General features: G+C 61.4%; 3 protein-coding genes across 7 annotated transcripts; 2 read left to right on the top strand and 1 right to left on the bottom strand.

The window, feature by feature from the left end:
- The first annotated feature begins 65 nt into the window (after positions 1 to 65).
- CNIH2 (cornichon family AMPA receptor auxiliary protein 2) lies at positions 66 to 6,687 on the top strand. Of its 3 annotated transcripts, none has more exons than XM_086384785.1 (6): positions 66 to 285; positions 4,722 to 4,790; positions 5,228 to 5,275; positions 5,511 to 5,623; positions 5,724 to 5,867; positions 6,052 to 6,687. In XM_086384785.1, the coding sequence occupies exons 1-6, from the start codon at positions 142 to 144 to the stop codon at positions 6,077 to 6,079; spliced, it is 546 nt and encodes a 181-aa protein (XP_086240911.1). In that variant the 5' UTR covers positions 66 to 141; the 3' UTR covers positions 6,080 to 6,687. The 3 variants fall into 3 exon arrangements, with proteins under 3 accessions (XP_086240911.1, XP_086240913.1, XP_086240912.1); XM_086384787.1 differs by lacking the exon at positions 66 to 285 and adding an exon at positions 623 to 968; XM_086384786.1 differs by lacking the exon at positions 66 to 285 and adding an exon at positions 951 to 968 and having other exon boundaries at positions 4,722 to 4,816.
- Positions 6,688 to 7,028: 341 nt separating this feature from the next.
- Positions 7,029 to 11,083, bottom strand: YIF1A (Yip1 interacting factor homolog A, membrane trafficking protein). 3 transcript variants are annotated; one of them, XM_086384781.1, is made up of 8 exons: positions 10,896 to 11,083; positions 10,006 to 10,217; positions 9,738 to 9,842; positions 9,523 to 9,601; positions 8,186 to 8,243; positions 7,862 to 8,017; positions 7,324 to 7,417; positions 7,029 to 7,230 (listed from the first exon to the last, which is right to left on the bottom strand). In XM_086384781.1, exons 1-8 carry the CDS (start codon positions 10,924 to 10,926, stop codon positions 7,084 to 7,086), a joined length of 882 nt encoding a protein of 293 aa, XP_086240907.1. In that variant the 5' UTR covers positions 10,927 to 11,083; the 3' UTR covers positions 7,029 to 7,083. The 3 variants fall into 3 exon arrangements, with proteins under 3 accessions (XP_086240907.1, XP_086240908.1, XP_086240909.1); XM_086384782.1 differs by lacking the exon at positions 7,862 to 8,017; XM_086384783.1 differs by lacking the exon at positions 10,006 to 10,217.
- A 2,352-nt stretch (positions 11,084 to 13,435) lies between these two features.
- On the top strand, positions 13,436 to 18,360 carry TMEM151A (transmembrane protein 151A). The gene is made up of 2 exons (XM_086384770.1): positions 13,436 to 13,689; positions 15,921 to 18,360. The coding sequence occupies exons 1-2, from the start codon at positions 13,615 to 13,617 to the stop codon at positions 17,250 to 17,252; spliced, it is 1,407 nt and encodes a 468-aa protein (XP_086240896.1). The 5' UTR covers positions 13,436 to 13,614; the 3' UTR covers positions 17,253 to 18,360.
- The last annotated feature ends 800 nt before the right edge of the window (positions 18,361 to 19,160 follow it).

Genomic DNA, 19,160 nt, shown 5'->3' with positions numbered 1-19,160 from the left:
TTCCTGGAGCTCGGAGAGCTGCCTGTTTGTCCTGCTGTGGGCTGTCCCCACGGGCCCAGCACGGTTCCGGCAGGGAGGGAGGCAGCGGCCATCAGTGAGCACCTGGGGAGCCGCCGCCGAAACGCACACAGGCAGCTCGGGATGGGGAGTTGGGCCGCAGCTGGAGCAGGCGTTGGGCCTGCGGGCTCGGCCCGTTGTTCCGGCCTGCGTCCCCTGAAGCCGCCTGCGTCCCCTGAAGCCGCCTGGCTCGCCCCCCTCTCCTGGCTTGTTCTGGGTTCAAGCCAGGTGCGTCTGCCCCTCGCACGGACGGTGGACGGACGGTGACAAGTGCTTTGCACTTTAGACCTCAGCCCAGCCTCCTGGCGGGGTGTGAGAACAGTGTGTGTGCCCGTCTGAGCGGACCGAGTGTGGCTGCGGTGGGTTAGTTGTGTGGTTGCGGGGAGAAGGGGGTATGCCGAGCATGTGCGTCCATGCTTACGTGTCCCTAGGGTCGGGGCGGGGGTGGCGCCCAGGCCGGGCTGGCGGAGGGGCGCACGGAGACCCGGCCCCGCCCGCCCGAGGCTGCTCGCACGGCGGCCCCGCCCCCAGCTCCGCCCCGCCGGCTTCGCGGGCTGGCGAGCGAGGGAGCCGCGGGCGAGGGATCGCAGGATGAGCGATCGGGGCCCGGGCAGCCGGCAGCGGACGCGCCCCCCGAGCCCACCGGCCCGCGCCCCGCGTGCCCCACGGCCCCGCGGCCCCAAACCAGGCCGCGCTGCCCGCGCCCCCCGAGCCCGCGCCCGAGCCCTGCGGGCCATGCCCGGCCGGCCCTAAGCGCGGGCCGGGGGGGCGTCCCCTTGCGCCCGGGCCCCGCGCTGGCGCCCCCCGGGCCGCCGCCCGGCGCGGGGGCCATGGCGTTCACCTTCGCCGCGTTCTGCTACATGCTCACCCTGGTGCTGTGCGCCTCCCTCATCTTCTTTGTCATCTGGCACGTAAGGCCGGGCTGGGGCTGGGGGCGGGGTGGGGGCAGGGGCGCAGGGAATGGGAGGGGGACGGATGGATGGTCTCAGGGTCCGGAGAAACTTGGAGCCTTCTCTCCGCTATCGCCCATCAGTCGGCTGCTGTTCACCCCAAGAACACCCCCCATCATCAGCTTCCTTTCCGGGGGCCCCCCTTTCTCCGTCGCCCCCGCCTGTCTGTGGGTATGTCAGTGGGTCCCTGACCCCCCTCCCCTGCCCCATGCAGCCTTGGGGTGTGAGGCGAAATTCTAGGATTCTTGCTACTTTGCCTCCTCCTGTTTCCCGCCCCCCCGCAACCATTTAGTCGCCCCCGTTGTCCAACGGGCAGTTTGTCTGTCTGATCTCCCCACCCCCTTTGTGGGTTTTTCCAGCCAGAGTGATGGAGCTGGTTGCTATGGCAACTGCATCTGTTTACAGGACCCACAGATCGCAGAGCCCATTAACCCTTTCCCGTCCCACCCCAAGCCCCCACCCCCACCCGAGACCCTGCATCGATTGGCTGTAAGCAGCCCCAGAGATCTAACCAGCTCACCTTGGGTTTCCCTGCCCCCTCCTGTCTGGGCTTCCCCCCACTAGGTTTTCTCCGCACTTCCAGCTTTCCTCCTCTTCCTGCCCCCACTTTCCCCTTTGTCTCCTGTCTCTCTGGGTCTGTCTCTCGCTCCGGCCTTGCCTCACACCTGGGTTCTTCGAAATGTCCGTTTCTCATCCCTTATGCTGATTGCCTTCCCTGAGAGAGGGTCTCTCTCCCCCACTCTCTGGGGCCTTCTCCCCTGCCTGTCTCCCTTCCATCACTGCAGAACTGTCAGTCAGCCTCCAGCTTCTTTTTTGGGACCCCTGCCCCCCTCTCTTTACTGCCCTTTCTTCTCCTCTGTCCCCTGAGGTTTCGGCCACCACCCCATCCCCTCCGCACAGCCTGTGCATCTTGGCCCTGGCCTGCTCCGCTCCGCATCCTCCGCCTGTACGTCCGGCGCACACCTCCCTGGTCATCGCTTTGTGCCCTGCCAGCCCTCTCTCTAGTCCCCCTTCCATCCTCTTCCTTCCCAGTGCCTTACCAGCTTCTCTCTGGGTCTCCCCACTTCATCACTCCTTTCTTTTCCTGGGACCTGCTGCCTGCCTGCTCCATGATCCTCCCTGGCTCTTGACCCGTCTGTCCCTCATCATCCCCTGCTGCCCCCTGCCACCTGTCTCTTTTACACCAGGATTCCATGGACTCTGACTGCGCCCCTCCTGTGTGAGGAGTGAGCCCCACAGGCACCTTCAGACACACACCCCCTCTGCGGCCTCTCTCCCCTGACTTTGCCTCTTTCTGTGGGCCTCTCGGTTGCTTTTTCTTTCCTCTGCCCGCTTCTCTGTCTTTCTCTTCCTGCATCTCCCCTGGGTCCTTCTTGATCTCCCTGAGCCTTTTGTCTCATGCCAGGGCCTTGGACTATCCTGCGGGGTGGTGGCTGGAGTCCTGAGGACTGGAAGGAATTGAGAGTCACAGTCTGGGCACACAGAGCTAACCAGCTCCTGGAAGAAAGGCTCCTGGAATTCAAAAAGCCCCTTTCTGGGCCTTTCCCCACCCAGAGGCCTCGGGGTCCCTGTGCTCCGGGGGTCCTCAGAGCAGTCCTCCATTCAGCACGCCTGTGTCCAGGCTCCTGAGAACCAGGCTCTGGGCAGTTCTGGGGAAGACTAGGATGAATAAGACTCAGGCTTTGCCCCTGTGGGGCTCCCAGGCTGGAAAAAAGGGCCCAGGCATTCTCAGAAAATATTTATTGAGTACATACTACATGTCAGGCATTGTGTTCGCTCAGCTGTTTAGCTGGGCAATCATAGCAAGTCTCTTGTCCTGCGTCCATTTCCTCATTGGTAAAGTAGGCTTGTTGTACATGAGGCCAAGTGTATGTAAGTCCAGGGCAAGGCTTGCCAAGGGGTGTGCGGGTGGGGAGAAGAGGTGTGGTTCTCAATCCAAATTGGTAAGAACTAGAACCTTCCAGGGCAGGACCCCAGATCCCACCACAGACCCTGAGCCCAGGCCCCACTGGTCGCTAGGCAACCCTGGTGGTGAGTGACGCGTGTCTGCTGTCACCATGGGGGGTTGTTTGTTCCAGGGGGCTGAGTCAGCGCCAGGCAGCCTGGGGGGTGGGAGGCGCGACACCCGCCGCCTGCTGGTGGTGCCAGCTCTGGGGCAGACAGACGGCACCCTTCCGCTCCCTGCTGGACCCCATTGCTGTGCCTAACAGGCAGGCGGCTGCCCAGAGTTGGGGGGAGAATTGGGGGAGCAGTTCCAGATGGCCCCAGCTCCCTCCAGGAAGCCCGTGTTCTCTCGCTTCGAGCCTTATGGGGTCTGGGATGCTTGGGGGTGGTAGGCCCGCTGCCTCATCCCGGAGCTGGTGCTGAGGGGAGGGGACCCCAGAAGGCTCCTCTGCCAGCCTTCCTCCCAGGCCAGCTCCCCTCAGGTCCATCTCGTCATCCTCTGAAACACCTGCTCCCTCAAGAGTTCCCATCCCAATGAAGACAGTGCCCACCACCAGATGCCCCAACATCCAAAGTCTCCTTGGGCCCCTTTGCCTCTACTTCACTGCCATTCAAGCCCTCCGGAGTCTGGCTTCTAAATAGCTCTGGAGCCCATCCACACCTCTGCATCCCCACTGCCCTCTCTTCACTCAGATCGCCATGCCTCGCCTACCCACCCCCAGCACCCAGTCTGCACCCCAAACATCCAAAAGTCCCCTGACTGGTCTGGCTTGAGTGTAGTAAAGTGTTTACAATTTTAACTCTGGAATCCAAGTGGTTTAGAATCCTGGCTTGCCGCTAACTAGCTATGTGGCCTTGGACAAGTCATTTAATCTATCTCAGTTTCCTCATCTGCAAAATGAAAGTGGTAATACAGCTCCTATATCATCAAGCTGTTGCAAGCATTAAACATAAAGCCTGTTGGCATAAGGGAAGCATCGTGTATGTCTTGGTGGGGACTGTTAGCCAATATGTACTTCCTGCTCGTTCAACCCTAGAACATCTACCTGACAGCCCTCACTCTGCTGCTTTCTACCCCTCAATGGCTCCCTCATACGTTTGTGTTCAAATATCTGGCCCTGCCTTACAAGGCCCCCACGTCTGACGCTGCTGACCACTCCAGCCCATTGTTCACCATTCCCTCTCACCTTACACTTTCACTCTAGCCCCATAGAACCTACAGCTTCCTGAATGTTCCTTGTTCTTCCAACCCTCTGCCACTGTACCTGCTGTTCCCACTGCCCTTCCCCCCATTTGTTCACCAGACAAACACCTACTCCGAGTCCAGCCTGAACTCCCCATCCCCACCCCATGCTGGATCAGGCACCTACCCCAGGTTCTGTACTCCACAGCCCTGATCACCCTGGAATGCGGTTCCCAGTTGTCCTTCTAAGCCTGGGGTTCCTCCCAGACAGGGACTGTGTCCCAGGCTTCTGGGGCCCAGTGTTCAGCACAGGGCCTGCAGACAAGACACTATCTCTTGGGATGTTTTGGATGGAGGTGTAGTAGACATGTTCTGAAGTGGGCATCAGCATACTAGAATTCCATCCCAAACTGTTGTGTGACCTTGGGCCAGGCCCCACCCCTCTCTAGGCCTCAGTTTCTCTACCTTTGCAGCAAGCTTCATCTGGGTCGATCCCCATCCATGTGTGAATCTCACACCAGAGACGAATGGGTGGGAGGGCCATAAGCTGTTGCCCCAACCCTGACGGGCACACGCCCCTCCCCCAGATCATAGCCTTTGACGAGCTGCGGACTGACTTCAAGAACCCCATCGACCAGGGCAACCCAGCGCGGGCAGTAAGTGATACATGTGCTGCGCCGAGGTGTGTCCGTCCGTCTGTCTTTCCATATGTCGCGGGTGGAGGGCGGCGGGGAGACGGGAAGACGGGGGTGTGTGGGGGGGGGGGGGGCGGTGGCCGTGCCCCTTCCTCTTGTCTGTCCCCGCCCCCAGCAAACACCTGGCGCGGGCTCAGGGCTCGGGTTCCTCCTGGCGGGGCAGCCGTTGCCGGGCTCTGGGCCGTTGCCGTGGAGACGCGGGTGAAGATCCCTCCATGGTGACGGTCGCTATGGGGACCGCGCGGCTGCATCCCTGCCGCGCCGCCGAAAACGCCGCAGAGCCTGCTCTGGCGCCCCCTGGTGGCCACGTGCAAGGAGTAGGGGGCGTGGGAGTGCGGCGGGGCGCATCCAGTGCCCGCTCCTTCACGTTCACCGTTGCTGTTTTTCCTCCCCGACAGCGCGAGCGTTTAAAAAATATCGAACGCATTTGCTGCCTACTGAGGAAGGTCAGTGTCAGGGATAGGGGAGGAAGGCTCCTAGTCCAGCGCAGCCCCACTGTGACCCAGAGCCGGGCTTTCCTCCTCTGTGGTCTGTTTGATCTGCTCTGCCACGTGGGAGGGAGTGGGAGGTTAGAAGCCCTTTTAATCCCAGAGGTCATGGTGGGTGGGCACTTCCCAAGGGCCCTTGAAGCTTGGATCTGTCCTAGCACCTGGCCGCTGACCTGTCACCCTCACTCCCCAGCTGGTGGTCCCAGAATACTCCATCCACGGCCTCTTCTGTCTGATGTTTCTGTGTGCAGCTGAGTGGGTGACCCTAGGCCTCAACATCCCCCTCCTCTTCTACCACCTCTGGAGGTGAGGGCAGCCGCCACCTTTGGGAGGGTGAGATGGGGGATCCGGCAGGATGTGGGTGGGAGCCTTGACGGTGGGCACTCAGACCCCTCTCCCCGCCCAGGTACTTCCACCGCCCTGCAGATGGCTCTGAGGTCATGTATGACGCTGTCTCCATCATGAATGCTGACATTCTCAACTACTGCCAGAAGGAGTCCTGGTGCAAACTCGCCTTCTACCTGCTCTCCTTCTTCTATTACCTGTACAGGTGAGGCCCTGCCCGCTGCAGTCAGAAGTCAGGGAAGGGATGTACCAGGCACCATCCCTTCAATCCCAGGGATGGTTGGGCCCCAAGTTCCTGCCCTTCGCCCTTGATAACTGGGGTGCAACAGGGTGGGTGGCCGGTATCCGGGTGTGCTTGTGACTTGGCTCACTGCCGTGTCTTCCCACAGTATGGTTTATACGTTGGTGAGTTTCTAAGGGGGAAGCCGGCCAGGGAGTGAGCCCAGAACGGACCGGACGCCTGTGCACCCCCAGCCCTGCCCCCGGGCCACAGAGGCCTCCGCCCTGGGGAGGGAGGGGGCACTGGTGCCCCCAGCCTCCTCTCCACCCCCCAAACTGCTGCTGCGGGGACTTCCCGCCTTCAGAGCCCCCTCCCCTTGGACTAGGGCTGGGCAGATCTCTCAACAGGGGCAGGAGCTCCTCTGCCAGCCTGTGGGCATGGCAGTCAGTCCTGGAAGGGGTGGGACCTTCGGCCTTGTCCGCTTCAGGGGGAATTTAGGCCCTGCCAAGGGGCAGGGCTTGACCCTGGAAGTTCTGGGCCGCCCCCTCCATCCCCCACCTTGAGGCTCCCCCTGCAGGTGGGGGGGTACCCACACCGGGAATGAGCAGGCTCAGCAGGGGGGCAGCCCCACCCCTAGTCTGCCCTCTCCCCTCCCCCAGGCTGTCTCACCAGACCCCTTCCTGTCCCCACTTGCCCCAACCCCAGCCTACCCAGTCTCTTGGACCTATTTTCTATGTTGCCTGGAGGAGTACGGCACCCCCTCCCCGGCCATTTGTGACAAAATATGAATAAACTACTGCAAACACATGGGCCCCATTCTGCTCCTAAAAGGCTTAGAGAGGAGATGGGGGGAAAGGGGGAAGCACCCCACTAGCCTACAGACCCCTCTAGGACCGCCTCAGATGGATCGGAGGCTTTCGAGGTCTCCTTAGCAGCTGCCTGCTTCCACTTCACTTTCCCAGCCACATATAAACAACTATTTCTGTTGAAACACTTCCATCTGCCTTCCAAGGCAGTATCAAGGCCACCAACTCCAGGAAGACCTCCTTGGAGAAAAGTGGTGGTCCCTGTCCCCTGGCCAATGCAAAGACCGAGAAGTGTTAGCAAATCACCCTCACAAGCCCCAGAAACAAGGGTCAAACAGAATCAAGGAAATCGAATCTTCAATGTATGGAAAAATCAGTGCCAGCAGGGATGGGGGTCACCGGACCAGATGGAAAGTCAGCCAGTATATGATAAGGGGCTGAAAGGCTGCAGCTCCCAGTGTCAGGTAGAGCTGGAGACGTTGTCGGGGAGCCGGGCCCCCCATGCTGTCAGGTCCCAGGGCTGCTGTTCGCAAAGAGCGCACCTGGAAGAAAGGAGAGAGCTGAAGCTGGGCCGGGAGGAGGAGGCCTGTCTGCAGCTCCGACCCCAGGCAAAGAGGAGCCAGCCCCGGACTCACAATGAAGTACATGAGTGCGGACGAAGTCCAGGCCAGCGCCACGTAGTAGCCATCGCTGCCGAAGAGCAGGCCCGTGAGGACACTGAGGATCATCCTACAGGGGGCGGGGGCAGGAGGGAGGAAGAAAAGACTGGAGGCCCCTGAGGGTCCAGGCCTGAGACTGCCCCAGAGCCCAGCCTAGACCCCAGCTACCATCACTGGGGCCCTTTACCCACAATCTGCACCCCACCCCCTCCCAGGGACCTAGACTCAGAATGAATTGGGAAGGCCAGGACTCGGTCCTCGGACCTGGATCCAAGACCCCCTTCACCACCCCAGCTCACCCTTCTCCCCTGAGGTCCCGGGTGACTCTAGCACATTCCTGACCTCCTGAGCAACACTACCGGCTCCTGAGGAGGCTGCTGAGAACAGGCACTCCCTCTAACAAAGAAGAGCTGGGTGGGCAGAGGGGGTCCAGAGTCACAGTTCGAGGCTACCACTGGGCAGGCCAGGAACCCCGGGCAGCAGGCAGCCTCCCGCTCGGCCCACAGGTGCTCACCCCACATATTTGTAGCCGCTGTAGGCCAGCAGGTGGAAGGTACTCAGGTCGCTGCGCACGGTGGCCAGGTAGATGCCCAGGAGCAGGGCTAGCACTTCCATCACAACCCACACCAGCGCTGTGCTTGCACACAGGCCCAGCACCTCCGGGGAGAACCTGTGGCCATGTGGGGTGGGGTGAAGGGAGTCCCAAACCAGCCGTCCTGAGGCAGGGGTGAGACTAGGGGCATGGACGGACTTGGGAGTTGGCACAGATCCCCCAGGGAGGTGGGGAGAGGAGTCAGGAGTGGGGAAGTGGTGGGAATCGGGACGGGTTGGCACTGACCTTTTCTGAATGCCCAGTGCCATCCCAGCCAGCAGCACATAGGTGATGAAGGCCATTGCTGCCAAGAGCCAGAGAGATGCCATCAGCCTGGTTTCCTCAATCAGAGCCCCCACACCCCATCCCTAGGTATTCAGAGCCACTGACACCCCCATACTTCCTTCGCTGAATAGCCCCACATGCTTCACCTCTACCCTCAGACACCCAGTGCCCTGCTTGGGAGGCCTTTTCCTGCTGAGCCCTCCTGTTGTGTAAATGTCCTTCTCTCAGGACCACCAAGCCCTCTCCTATACTAGGAAACTCACCAAAGCTTCCTGCTGTGTCTCAGAAACTACCTCGCGTGCCAAAGTCACCTCTGCTATTTTCACAAAAGCTCAGATGGCAGCTGCCTTTTCACAGCAATTTCAACTCATCAGTCCTGTCTTATGCTCCCTGATAGCCCTAAAACTGATGTACCCACAAGAGGGCATAGTGTCTGGAGTCAAGAAACTAGTTCTACCACCTGTGAGCTGTGTGTTCTCAAAGATGCTCAAACCTCTCCAAGTCTTGGCTTCAGTGTGTAAAACGGGAATGGCAGTGCCTCTGAGAGGGAAATGGAATGAAGCGGGGAAGAGGAACTGTGGCTCTCTCAGGGCACCTGGGCTGTCTGGCTGCCCTTCTGGGAGCCGACCCGGGCATAATCCCCTCCTCCAGCATGTCCACCAGGGGCCATGCCTTGTGCAGGGCCTGGGACAGAGAGGAGTCAGAGGCGGAGTCTGCCAGCCACAGCGCAGTGTGTGCATCCTGACCCATGCCACGCAGACAGGTGGTTGTGGGAACCCAGAGGGAGTACCCACGTCCTCAGAGGAGGGGATGCTGGAGCAGGCCTTGGAGGAGGACAAGTAGCACAGTGATAACAGCTTATATTTACTGCCTGCTTCCTATGTGCCAAGTGCTGGCTAAGCACACACATCCCCTCACTGAATGCCCACCACAGTTCTCTGTGGTAGGAACTGTTTTTATTCCAGCTTCTTCAGGAGCATGAAAGGAGCCCCCTGAGGTCCCATAGCTGGAAGTTGCAGAGCCAGGTCTAAACCTTGGGCTCCAGGCTGGGGAGGGACATGGTCCAAGTCAGGTGGCAGGGAGGTCGCAAAGGGGAGTATCCTGGGAGCGCACCCAGGAAGTGGCTGGTCACCCCATTCTGTCTACCTGGCGTCTAGGGACACCACAAAAGCCACACACAAGATCACCAAGAGCAGATGCTGAACCAACACATGAGCCTGTCTCTCCTCACTGGTGCCTCAAGGCACAAGTCCCCCCCCCGCCCCCCCCCCATCCCACAGCCCAGATCAAAGACTCACTGGGGATATAGAGATCGGGGGCGTTGAGGTCTTGCCGTGGGGGCAGAGGCACATCACGACTGTACTGCACTTCCCAGTTCTGGAGGTGGCAGCAGCGGCCAGGTGAGGAAAAGCAGACAAGAGAGCAAAGGAGGGGGCTGAGATCTGGGGGCCAGGCTCTGGGGCAGGAGGCAGGAGGCAAGGGGGCCCACCAGCTCCTCTGTTAGGCAGCTCACCTGGTGTGTGTAGGGGAAGACCAGCAGCCCTAGCTTCTTGGCCACATAGGCTGTGTCCACAGCGAAAAAATACTTGAGTTTGTTCACGGACACAAAACGGTGCAGCTAAGAGGGGAGAGAGGAGACTGTGGACGAGCTGCACCCAGAACCTCAGGGTGCTCCTGTGTCTGCTCTTCCCTGAGGGCCGCTGTGCAGATTAGGTGGGATCCCGTGATGCCCCAGCCCTGGCCAGAAATCCTGCCACCCTTGCCCTGGGGGTGGGCCACACCTCCTTGTTCATCATGTCCTTCCCATGGGATGCGATGGAGCTGCCATAGGCCATAGCCATGTTGGCCATAGGGTCCCCAAGCAAGTGGTTGACATTGAAGGCCACGTCGGCTCCTGGGGCTGGGTAGCCCCCTGGCTGGCTGGAGTAACCACCGCTTGTGTCATCGAAGAGGGGAGGGGGATCCGGAGCTGCCCGGGCCCTGTGCTTGGAGCCTGTGGGTTTGCAGGTGACAGGAACACCAAGCATAAGCCCAAACCACCGCCCCTTCCCCAGGCTGGACAGCCCTGTATGGGTCTTGGGAGCACCAAGCAATCAGTGAGGGACACTAGCTGGATGAGGAGTAACTAATCCAGAAAGAACTACGAGGAGGGATTCTTTTCCCGAGGTGCTAAATGTGGGTAAAGAACTGAGGCAGCTCCTGGAAGTGGTTGCCCGCCTGGAGGTTCCCGGGGGCCTCCTCAAAGGAACTGATCTCTGAACTGAATCTTGGAGACTGAATTTGCTAGGTGAAGACAACTGGTAGCACATCCCCGCGTTGAACAAGGGTGGGAAAGGAGACGGCTGGGTAACGCGGAGGCCCTAGGCACTGGTGAGGAACCCTACAAGGGTCATGGCCGAGAAGGGAAGTTTGGGAGGCAGACCCCATTCACGCCCGAGTCGGGCACGGGAGATCCCAGCAGTACTATCATCGCCCGATCTGATCTCGGGTTTGGGCAGAGAGGGCGAAGTCCGAGACGCGTGGCCGAGCCTCACGGGGCAGAAATCCGAATGACATCCGCCGCCCTGGGCAGCAGTCACGGCTGCCCCTCTCCCTCAGGGTGAGCGGGCCGCGCCGCCGACCGTCCTCGGGCGGGTCGGCCCGCGCCCCGCCCGCCCCGCGCCCCACGCACCGTGGGCTCCGTAGCCCGAGTGATAAGCCATGGCCCCGATGCTCGCTCTCTCCGAGGGCCCGCTGAGTCGCCTCGTGGTACGAATACTAGCGAGGCAGCTGCTCCGTTCCCTGGGCACCGATCGAGGTTACCGAGAAGCCCGACACGTCCCCGAACTGTCCGACGACAGCAGCCATGTCGGCGGCGTCATCCTCTGCCGCCTGCCATTGGCTCCTCCGCAGCGCTGGCTCGCCTCTCTCCTCTCCCAATTGGCTGCTGGCGCGCCCTCACCGAAGCGGATTCGGCAGTAATCAACTTCCGGGAGGAGGGATAGGCGGAGCTAGTAGAGCCTCTCTCGGATTGGATAGTGGGTTTGTTAGTTCGCGGCGGAGCAGCCAATAGATGGGCTAGAGTTATAATTATTTCCGCGCCTGCGCAATGGGGCAGTTGACGCTCGGCCTGCCACGACTACAGCAGGCGAAGGCTGGAGTCCGGGAAGGAAGTTTCACTCGCGAGGGACTGGGACGGTGGAACTGTGATCAAGCCCTGTCCCTCGGGCTTTTGCCTCTCCTTCTGAGTGTTAGCTTTCCTTCCGCGTCCTCCATTCTACTCCCAGTACTGGCTCCGAGTCCAGGAGAGGTGGAGGTGAGGGGTGCACGGGGAGGCGCTGTTGGTAGGAACTGAGGCTGAGCAGTGACCTCAGGGCCTAGCAAGCTCCGGGATTCTGACTCCTCCTCCCGCCTCCCACCCGTCCTTTCCGCGCGGGTGCTGTCCGTCGTCTGGTGCTGAAATTCCCTACCGCCACTGCTGCCATCCTGCAGACCCCAGGGGCCTGGTGCTGGGAAGGCCCGGGTTCTACACACACACATGCACATATACACACACGGGGTAGAAACACACACACCACACAGACACACACACCGATTACACAGGCCTGGGTTCTCCACACACACACACACACACACACATACACACACACACCCTTTGCACCTATTGAAAACCGAGGTCCGGCTCTGAAGTCTCAGAAATTGGGTGGTAATAGTTGGAATAGGATCCTACACTAGGCTCGTCCCATCGGCTCTCCCATGGTCCAGAAGATGTCAGTGGAGGTGTGCTGGTTCGTCTCCAGAAGCTGCAGTTGAAACTCCTGAGTCATTCTCACCCCTGCAGTCATCTCGAAGTGAGACCCCCCAAGTTTCACTCGTGACCTCAGGGACTCCTTTCTCTCATTCCCACCTTTCCTGAAGACAGTCTTCAGGGGTCTCCCTTCTCACAGACTTCCGGCCACTACTTCTCCAAAGCAAGATCAGGGCCTCTTTGACCTGCCTCTAGTTAGCTGCCCAGTGTCCAGTTACACCAGGTGGCCTTCCTGCTCTCCAAACTCAATCCATGTGGTCCAATCACAGTGCCTTTGCCCAGAAGTCCCCTCCACCTGGGGTGTCCTTACCTTCACACCCACATGCCCCAAACCTAATTATCCTTTAAGAGTCAGTTCAACGTGTGCCTCTCAGAGAGACAAAGTGAAGAGTCCTGACCTGGCTTGGAATGGATGCTGGAGGCCAGGCTCCAGGCTCCCTCTGGCTGCAGTAGTTTGCCCTGGATGTAAATTCCATGAGAATAGGACCTGTGTCATTCTCCACTTCTACACTTGTCTTCACAATGCTTATGAATACTTCACAGTACTTGCATATAGAAGACACCAATAAACATGTGCACCCAATAAATAAAAAAATAAATGGATGAAATTCTGATTCAGTCCTTTCCTCTCTACCACTTCAGTTACTAACTTCATCTTTGAATGTGTAGGGGTGTTGAACAGAATGATCTTTGAGTTACTGTTTGGAAAAAAAAAAAATCACAAAACAAAATTCACCCAGCATTGCAGCTCCCTATGTCCTACCCACTGACTATCTACCTTGGGGCCTAGGCTCTGACTCAGGGTCAGATGTGAAGATCTGAGGCCCCCGAGGGTCAGGGAGCAGCACTGGGGCCACCAGTACCTGGGAGGGGGGTCCTCTCGTGCAGGACAAATCCCACGCCCCTGTTCCACATGATGAATGTGCCTTGAATCCAACACCTTCCTGTGCCCATTTCACAGGTGGGAAAACTGAGGTTGGGGTGGAGGGTGCCAACTCAAGGTCACAAAGCCTAGGGTGTCCTGGCCTCCTGCTTGCCTATTTCAAGTAGAGCCCAGCGCCTCTGTCCAGCTAATGAGGCTCACCACAGCATTCAGGTCTGTAACTGCCCCTTGTACCACCGCCACAAGCGAGGCTTCAGAGATGGGATCTGGGTGGGCTTAGACCTGGGCCTACTCCTCAGAGATAGGACCCCGCGGGCACCCACCTACCCACCCTCGAGATTCTATTTACAGCGGGGGTAATTCAGGCTCCAGAAAGCAAGGACTCGTCCAAGGTCGCAAGCGCGAGTGCGGCAGGAGGGGAACCCAGGCGTCCGTCCGCCCAGCCTGGGCTTCTCGGGGGCGGGGGCAGTGCCCGCGGTGCCAGGCGCTGCCGGCGGCGCCGCGGGTGCCGTGGGGGCGGGGTCAGCGGAGGGCGGGGCGCCGGGCACCGCGGCCGCCAACGCCGCCGCCACTGCCGCCGCCGCCGCGCTCGAGCTCCGCGCACTCCCTCCGCGGCCGCTGAGCCGAGCGGACGCCCTCCGGGGCCACGCCGCAGCCCTCCGCGCTCCCCCCTATCATGCCCCGGGCCCGGGCGGGGGCCGCCCAAGCAGCCAGGACACCATGCCTGAGGACGGCGGTGGCGACAGCGGGGACGTGCCCGAGATCATTCCGGACGGCGAGCCGCTGCGGGAGGAGGTACCGGCTCCGGGTGATGGGGGGCCGGAGCTGGGTCTGCAGAGGGGAGAGGGCGACAAGAGCCGGGGCGACCCCCAAAGCGGGGGCTGCGGAGGGAAGTCCGGAGCCCCTATGGTCAATGACGTCATTGGGGTAACCTGTATCCTGCGAGGGGTCTCGGGGCCTAGGGGCCCGCGTGAGGGTCGGGGTGGAGCGGCTGGGAAGGGATATGGGGAACAACTCCCACCCCCGACGCCCCCTCGTCCAGCCTCGCCTTCCTGTGACGTCAGCACCGGGCCCCTGCGCGTCCCCATTCTGCAGCGCTGCCCCTCTTCCCTAGAGCCCCCGGGTCAGGCCCCCGGCCCGGCCCAGCTGTTCATGAGGTGCCCGGGCGGAGCCTGCAATGCAGCAGCAGTAGCAGGGACTGGGTGGGGGGGGGGGGTGGCGGGGAGCAGAGGGAAGAGGGGAGAGGAAGGGAGGTGGCCTCTGGGTACCCCTTCTCCCTCTCCCAGAGGTTAGAACCCAGGGCCCATCCTGCTGGTTGGGACCCTCAGAATGGCCCCTCCTCAGTCCTAAGGAGGATCTGCAGGGGTGTGGGGCCCAGTGTGGGGTGTCCGGGTGATAGGCGGTGAGTGGATCTATGTGTGTGTTTGGGTGAATGTAGGATGCTTGTGGGTGTGTGGATGTCAGTGGGTGCTCCCCACACCTTGAATGGGACATATGTGCCCTACAGTCAGGTGAGGGACTGGGGGCCCCGTGGCTTGGGTGAAGTGCTAATGAGTGAGTGCGTGTGAGCGCAGCCCTGATGTGGGTGGGTCTGTAGGGTGTGGGTGTCAGGTTGCAGTAGGGGTAGGGATGGGGGATGTGCACTGTGATAGGTAAGGTGTGTCCCTGGGTTTCAGTGAGTGTGTAACATGTATGTGCCTCTGTGTGTCCTGTGGTGGGTGGGCCCGGGGAGTGGGGGGAGGCAAGTGCACACGCACCTTGGCACCATGTCACCGTGGAGAAGGGGGTTGTACCTTGGGCACTGGTGAGGGGCTGGTGTGTGTCAGATAAACAGGCAGTGATCACATTCCTGGTGGGTGGATTCTTCGATGAACTTGGGGTGGGGTGGGGTGAATCCTGGGGGTGGATGAGGGTATGTGCACCTGACTGCCCCTGCGGGTTGTGGGGGGTGGCACCTGTGGTGGGCTGGGGACAGTTCCTCTCCTCTTGGGTCTCTCGGGGCCTGGTGGGACTGTGGCAGACACGGTGGCCCCTTAACCCCACCTATGCTGTTTCCTCCAGACTGTCTCTTCCTTCTTCCCCTTTTCACCCCTTCTCTCCTCCCTCTTTTCTCTCCCTGAGCATCTGGGGATAAAGTGGGGGCCAGGCTGGAAGCTCTGCCAGGGGGGGTGTGCCTGAGTCCCTGGGCCTGGGAGTGGTCCCTGCTGCCCCGCAGCTGTGTCCCGCCCCCTCCCTCAGCGCAGATGGGGAGTGGAGGACGGTGCTCCATCTGCTCCCCTCCCTCCAGACTCACACCTCTCTCTCTTCCTCTTTCTCATTTACTTAAAAGCCTCTCCCAAGTCCCTGCCATCCCTAGTTAGACCAATGGACCAGAGGGATTGCAGGGTAATGGGAATAATATTTATTCCATTGGCCAGACCCTATGCTAAGATCTTCACACATAGGATCTCCTTGACTTGTCACAACCCCAGTTGACTGTAAACAACCCCAGAATACAGATGAGGAAACTGAGGTCCAAAGAGGATGAGGGGACTAGCCAAGTCATACAGTCAGTGGTGGAGCCAGCACCCAATCCCGGGCACCTAAGGCCACCCCTAGGCTCTTGACCCTTAGGACCCCCTGCCACCCTGGCTTCCCACACCCCCAGGCCCAGGAATCAGTGCCCAGAGAGGGCAGGGATATGGCTGCAGTCACACAGCAAATCGGGAGCGAAGTCAAGACCAGAAGGCAGTTTTCTCAACAGCCAGTCTTTGGGGGGCTGGGGTACCCTTCCCTCTTGTGGCAGAGATGAATCTGTTTTCTCCTACATGGGCCGGACTGAAAGGTGACAGGGCATGGTGGAGGCCAGGCTCAGGGCACATAGTTGGAGCCCTGCGGCTCTGCTGTGAGTTGTCTAGAGGGGTGAGGCCAGGAGCGAGCTCCTCCATCCCCCAGAGCCTCAGTTTCCTCCTCTGGAAAGTGGGGAGCAAGCCCCACCCCCTTCACGGGGCTGACCCGGGCCTCCCCTCTCTCTGCCCCTTCTGCAGCAGCGGCCCCTGAAGCAGTCCCTGGGAAGCTCTCTGTGCCGCGAGTCGCACTGGAAGTGCCTGCTGCTCACCCTGCTCATCCACGCCTGCGGCGCCGTGGTGGCCTGGTGCCGTCTGGCCACGGTGCCCCGGCTGGTCCTGGGGCCGGAGGCCGCCCTGGCCCGCGGAGGCGGGGGGCCGCCGCCCACCTACCCGGCCAGCCCCTGCTCCGACGGCTACCTGTACATCCCCCTGGCTTTCGTCTCCCTCCTTTACCTCCTCTACCTGGCCGAGTGCTGGCACTGTCACGTGCGGTCCTGCCAGGCGCCGCGCACCGACGCCAGCACGGTGCTCGCCCTGATCCGCCGGCTGCAGCAGGCTCCGCCCTGCGTCTGGTGGAAGGCCACCAGCTACCACTACGTGCGGCGCACCCGCCAGATCACCCGCTACCGCAACGGCGACGCCTACACCACCACGCAGGTCTACCACGAGAGGGCCGACAGCCGCACGGCGCGGGGCGAGTTCGACTACTCGGCGCACGGCGTCCGCGACGTCTCCAAGGAGCTCGTGGGCCTGGCCGACCACGCGGCCACGCGGCTGCGCTTCACCAAGTGCTTCAGCTTCGGCAGCGCCGAGGCCGAGGCCTCGTACCTCACCCAGCGGGCCCGCTTCTTCAGCGCCAACGAGGGCCTGGACGACTACCTGGAGGCCCGCGAGGGCATGCACCTGAAGGACGTGGACTTCCGAGAGTCCCTCATGGTGTTCGCCGACCCGCGCAGCCCGCCCTGGTACGCGCGCGCCTGGGTCTTCTGGCTGGTGTCGGCGGCCACGCTGTCCTGGCCGCTGCGCGTGGTGGCGGCCTATGGCACGGCCCACGTCCACTACCAGGTGGAGAAGCTCTTCGGCGCCAGCTCGCCCCCGCCCGGCGCCGTGCCCAGCGGGCCCCCGCTCTCCCGAGTGGCCACGGTGGACTTCACCGAGCTCGAGTGGCACATCTGCTCCAACCGGCAGCTGGTGCCCAGCTACTCGGAGGCCGTGGTCATGGGCGCCGGCTCGGGCGCCTACCTCCGGGGCTGCCAGCGCTGCCGCCGCTCCGTCAGCAGCAACTCGCTGCCGCCCGCCCGGCCCAGCGGGCCCCGCCTGCCTTTCAGCCGCAGCCGCCTCTCGCTGGGAGCCGGGGGTCGGGCCACGCCGGGGGTCTTCCGAAGCCTGAGCGGGGGGCCGCTGGGGCGCCGCGGGGAGGACACAGAGCCCCTGGAAAGCCCACCGTGCTATGAGGACGCCCTTTACTTCCCGGTGCTCATCGTCCACGGTGACAGCGGCTGCCAGGGGGACGGCCAGGGCGCTCTCTGAGACCCACGTGGCCCCCAGACTGGCCCTCTCCCCACCATCCCACCCCAGGGGCTTCCATGCCTGAGTGATTGCTGTCCAAAACAGGAGGGAAAACAGACCAGCACACGAGGGGTGGGGGTGGGGGTGGAGCCCTTAGACAGACTAACCGTGCAGTGACTCCTGGTCATCTGGGGGACGAAGGGACACCCCTGCAGTTGAGTCTAGGAACCGTCCCAGCATGGCTCCCCTCCACCGCCACCACCACCACCATGTCCCACCCCCTGCGATGGCAGGTGATCTAGCTCAGGGGGCCTCCCAGGCTGAGCAGGAAAGGAAGTTTCCAGAAAACCTGGGCTGGGGGAGGAGTCCTGGGGACAGCAGATGCCTGCTGCAGAGGGCTGGCTGCCTGTGGACCCTTCCCAGCTCAGTGGAGGCCACGTTAGGGGCCCTCAAGCAACCCAGAAGCACAAATTGGTGGTTTGGGGCCACGCCCAGCTGGGCTGGCATCCACGAACCTGGAGAGTTGGCTATGGCAGCACCACGGCCTCAGCCCCACTCCCCTCCCAGGGTCCCCGTCCTTTCCCCCGCCAGGCCTCTGCTCAGGGCCAGCCCCTGAGCCTGCAGCGTGGCCCCTCTACCGGGAGCCTGGTTCTTGGAGCACAACCCTGTCCCACTCACCCACCCCTGTTTTCCCTCGCACACCCTTCCCCCGCACCCAGTCGCCCCTATAACCCGGGGTTCCTTCTCAGGGCCCCACCTCGAGTCCACCTTCCCTAGTCTCTGCTCCTGGCCCCTGACGTCCGTGTCCACCTCTCAACCACGCACACACCTCTCATCGCCCCCTGACTTCTCTGCTCTTCACCTTCCTGATGACCCACGGGGCTCGGGGCCGCAGGGCATCCGAGGGGCCTCAGCCCCAGCCACAGCCTCTTGGACGATGCCCTTGCTCTGCCAGGGAGGCCCCTGCTTCCTCCATCACTGGGGCCTGGCCCAGGGGACACCGTCCCTCCCCCAGGGAGGCGAGAGTAGTCCCTTCCCTTCCAACTGGGGCTTCCACCCCCTCTCAGGAGCCGGTGGGGGAGGGAGAAGGCAGAGAAGATGCAGATAAAATAAAAAGTATGAAATGGAAGGTCTTCTCTTGTGCATTTCTGGGTGGTGGGTTCGAGGCCACCACGGCAAACACGTGGGCCTGGCAGGATCTGGGGGTGGTGGTGTGCCAGGGGTGGTGGTGGCTGCAGCACCCCCAGGAGAGGGTGAGCTCCCCACCCGGGCTGGGGCCTCTGAGATTCGGGTTTGAGTTGGTCTGAGTAGCTGACTCCAATCTACTGGCATCTGGGTCATTTCCAAGGGACTATCCAAGTGGCCCCTCTTCCAGCCCAGCAGGGGTGTCCATTCTGCTGCTGGGTGTGCTGAAGACTAAGGGAGGGGTGCTGTGCTTAGTTGCTCAGTCGTGTCTGACTCTTTGTGACCCCAAGGACTATAGCCCACCAGGCTCCTCTGTCCATGAGATTCTCCAGGCAAGAATACTGCAGTGGGTTGCCATACCCTCCTCCAGGGGATCTGCCCGACTCAGGGATTGAATCGGCATCTCTTATGTCTCCTGCACTGGCAGGCAGCTTCTTTACCACTAGTGCCACTGGGAAGCCCAAGGGAGGGGTGACTGGTCTCCAGAGTGGGAAGAGAGAGGTATGGCCTGTGGCACAAACTCAGTTCTCCTAACGGCTGTTGGTGTCATGGGTCTGGGGGAAGGGGCACTGAGCAGGTCAGAGGACGCAAAGCTGGAACCAGCCGGCCCCGGATCAGGGCGTAGGGTCGGAGGACAGCGGGTAAAGGAAGGACCTCCCTCCCTCCCTAGGGAGGTCCTTAAAGTGACATCTCCCTGTACAGCTATGCAGGATGTTTGCTGGGCAAGGGCCATGTGTGCTTGGA

Source organism: Bos grunniens, chromosome 29, assembly GCF_055505025.1.
Source record: "Bos grunniens cultivar Pamir isolate PY7600 chromosome 29, Bosgru_T2T1.0, whole genome shotgun sequence".
Lineage (NCBI taxonomy): Eukaryota > Metazoa > Chordata > Mammalia > Artiodactyla > Bovidae > Bos > Bos grunniens.
This window is presented reverse-complemented; position numbering and strand designations above follow the sequence as displayed.

Excerpts from the sequence above, each read along its gene's own strand:
- CNIH2 (XM_086384785.1), top strand. The coding sequence starts at position 142 with ATGGGGAGTTGGGCCGCAGCTGGAGCAGGCGTTGGGCCTGCGGGCTCG. Across the intron at positions 4,791-5,227 it reads AGGGCAACCCAGCGCGGGCA|CGCGAGCGTTTAAAAAATAT; the intron begins GTAAGTGATACA and ends CCTCCCCGACAG. Across the intron at positions 5,868-6,051 it reads TTCTTCTATTACCTGTACAG|TATGGTTTATACGTTGGTGA; the intron begins GTGAGGCCCTGC and ends GTCTTCCCACAG.
- YIF1A (XM_086384781.1), bottom strand. The coding sequence starts at position 10,926 with ATGGCTTATCACTCGGGCTACGGAGCCCACG. Across the intron at positions 9,843-10,005 it reads AGGACATGATGAACAAGGAG|CTGCACCGTTTTGTGTCCGT; the intron begins GTGTGGCCCACC and ends CTCCCCTCTTAG. Across the intron at positions 8,244-9,522 it reads CCCCGATCTCTATATCCCCA|CAATGGCCTTCATCACCTAT; the intron begins GTGAGTCTTTGA and ends GGCTCTTGGCAG.
- TMEM151A (XM_086384770.1), top strand. The coding sequence starts at position 13,615 with ATGCCTGAGGACGGCGGTGGCGACAGCGGGGACGTGCCCGAGATCATT. Across the intron at positions 13,690-15,920 it reads GCGAGCCGCTGCGGGAGGAG|CAGCGGCCCCTGAAGCAGTC; the intron begins GTACCGGCTCCG and ends CCCCTTCTGCAG.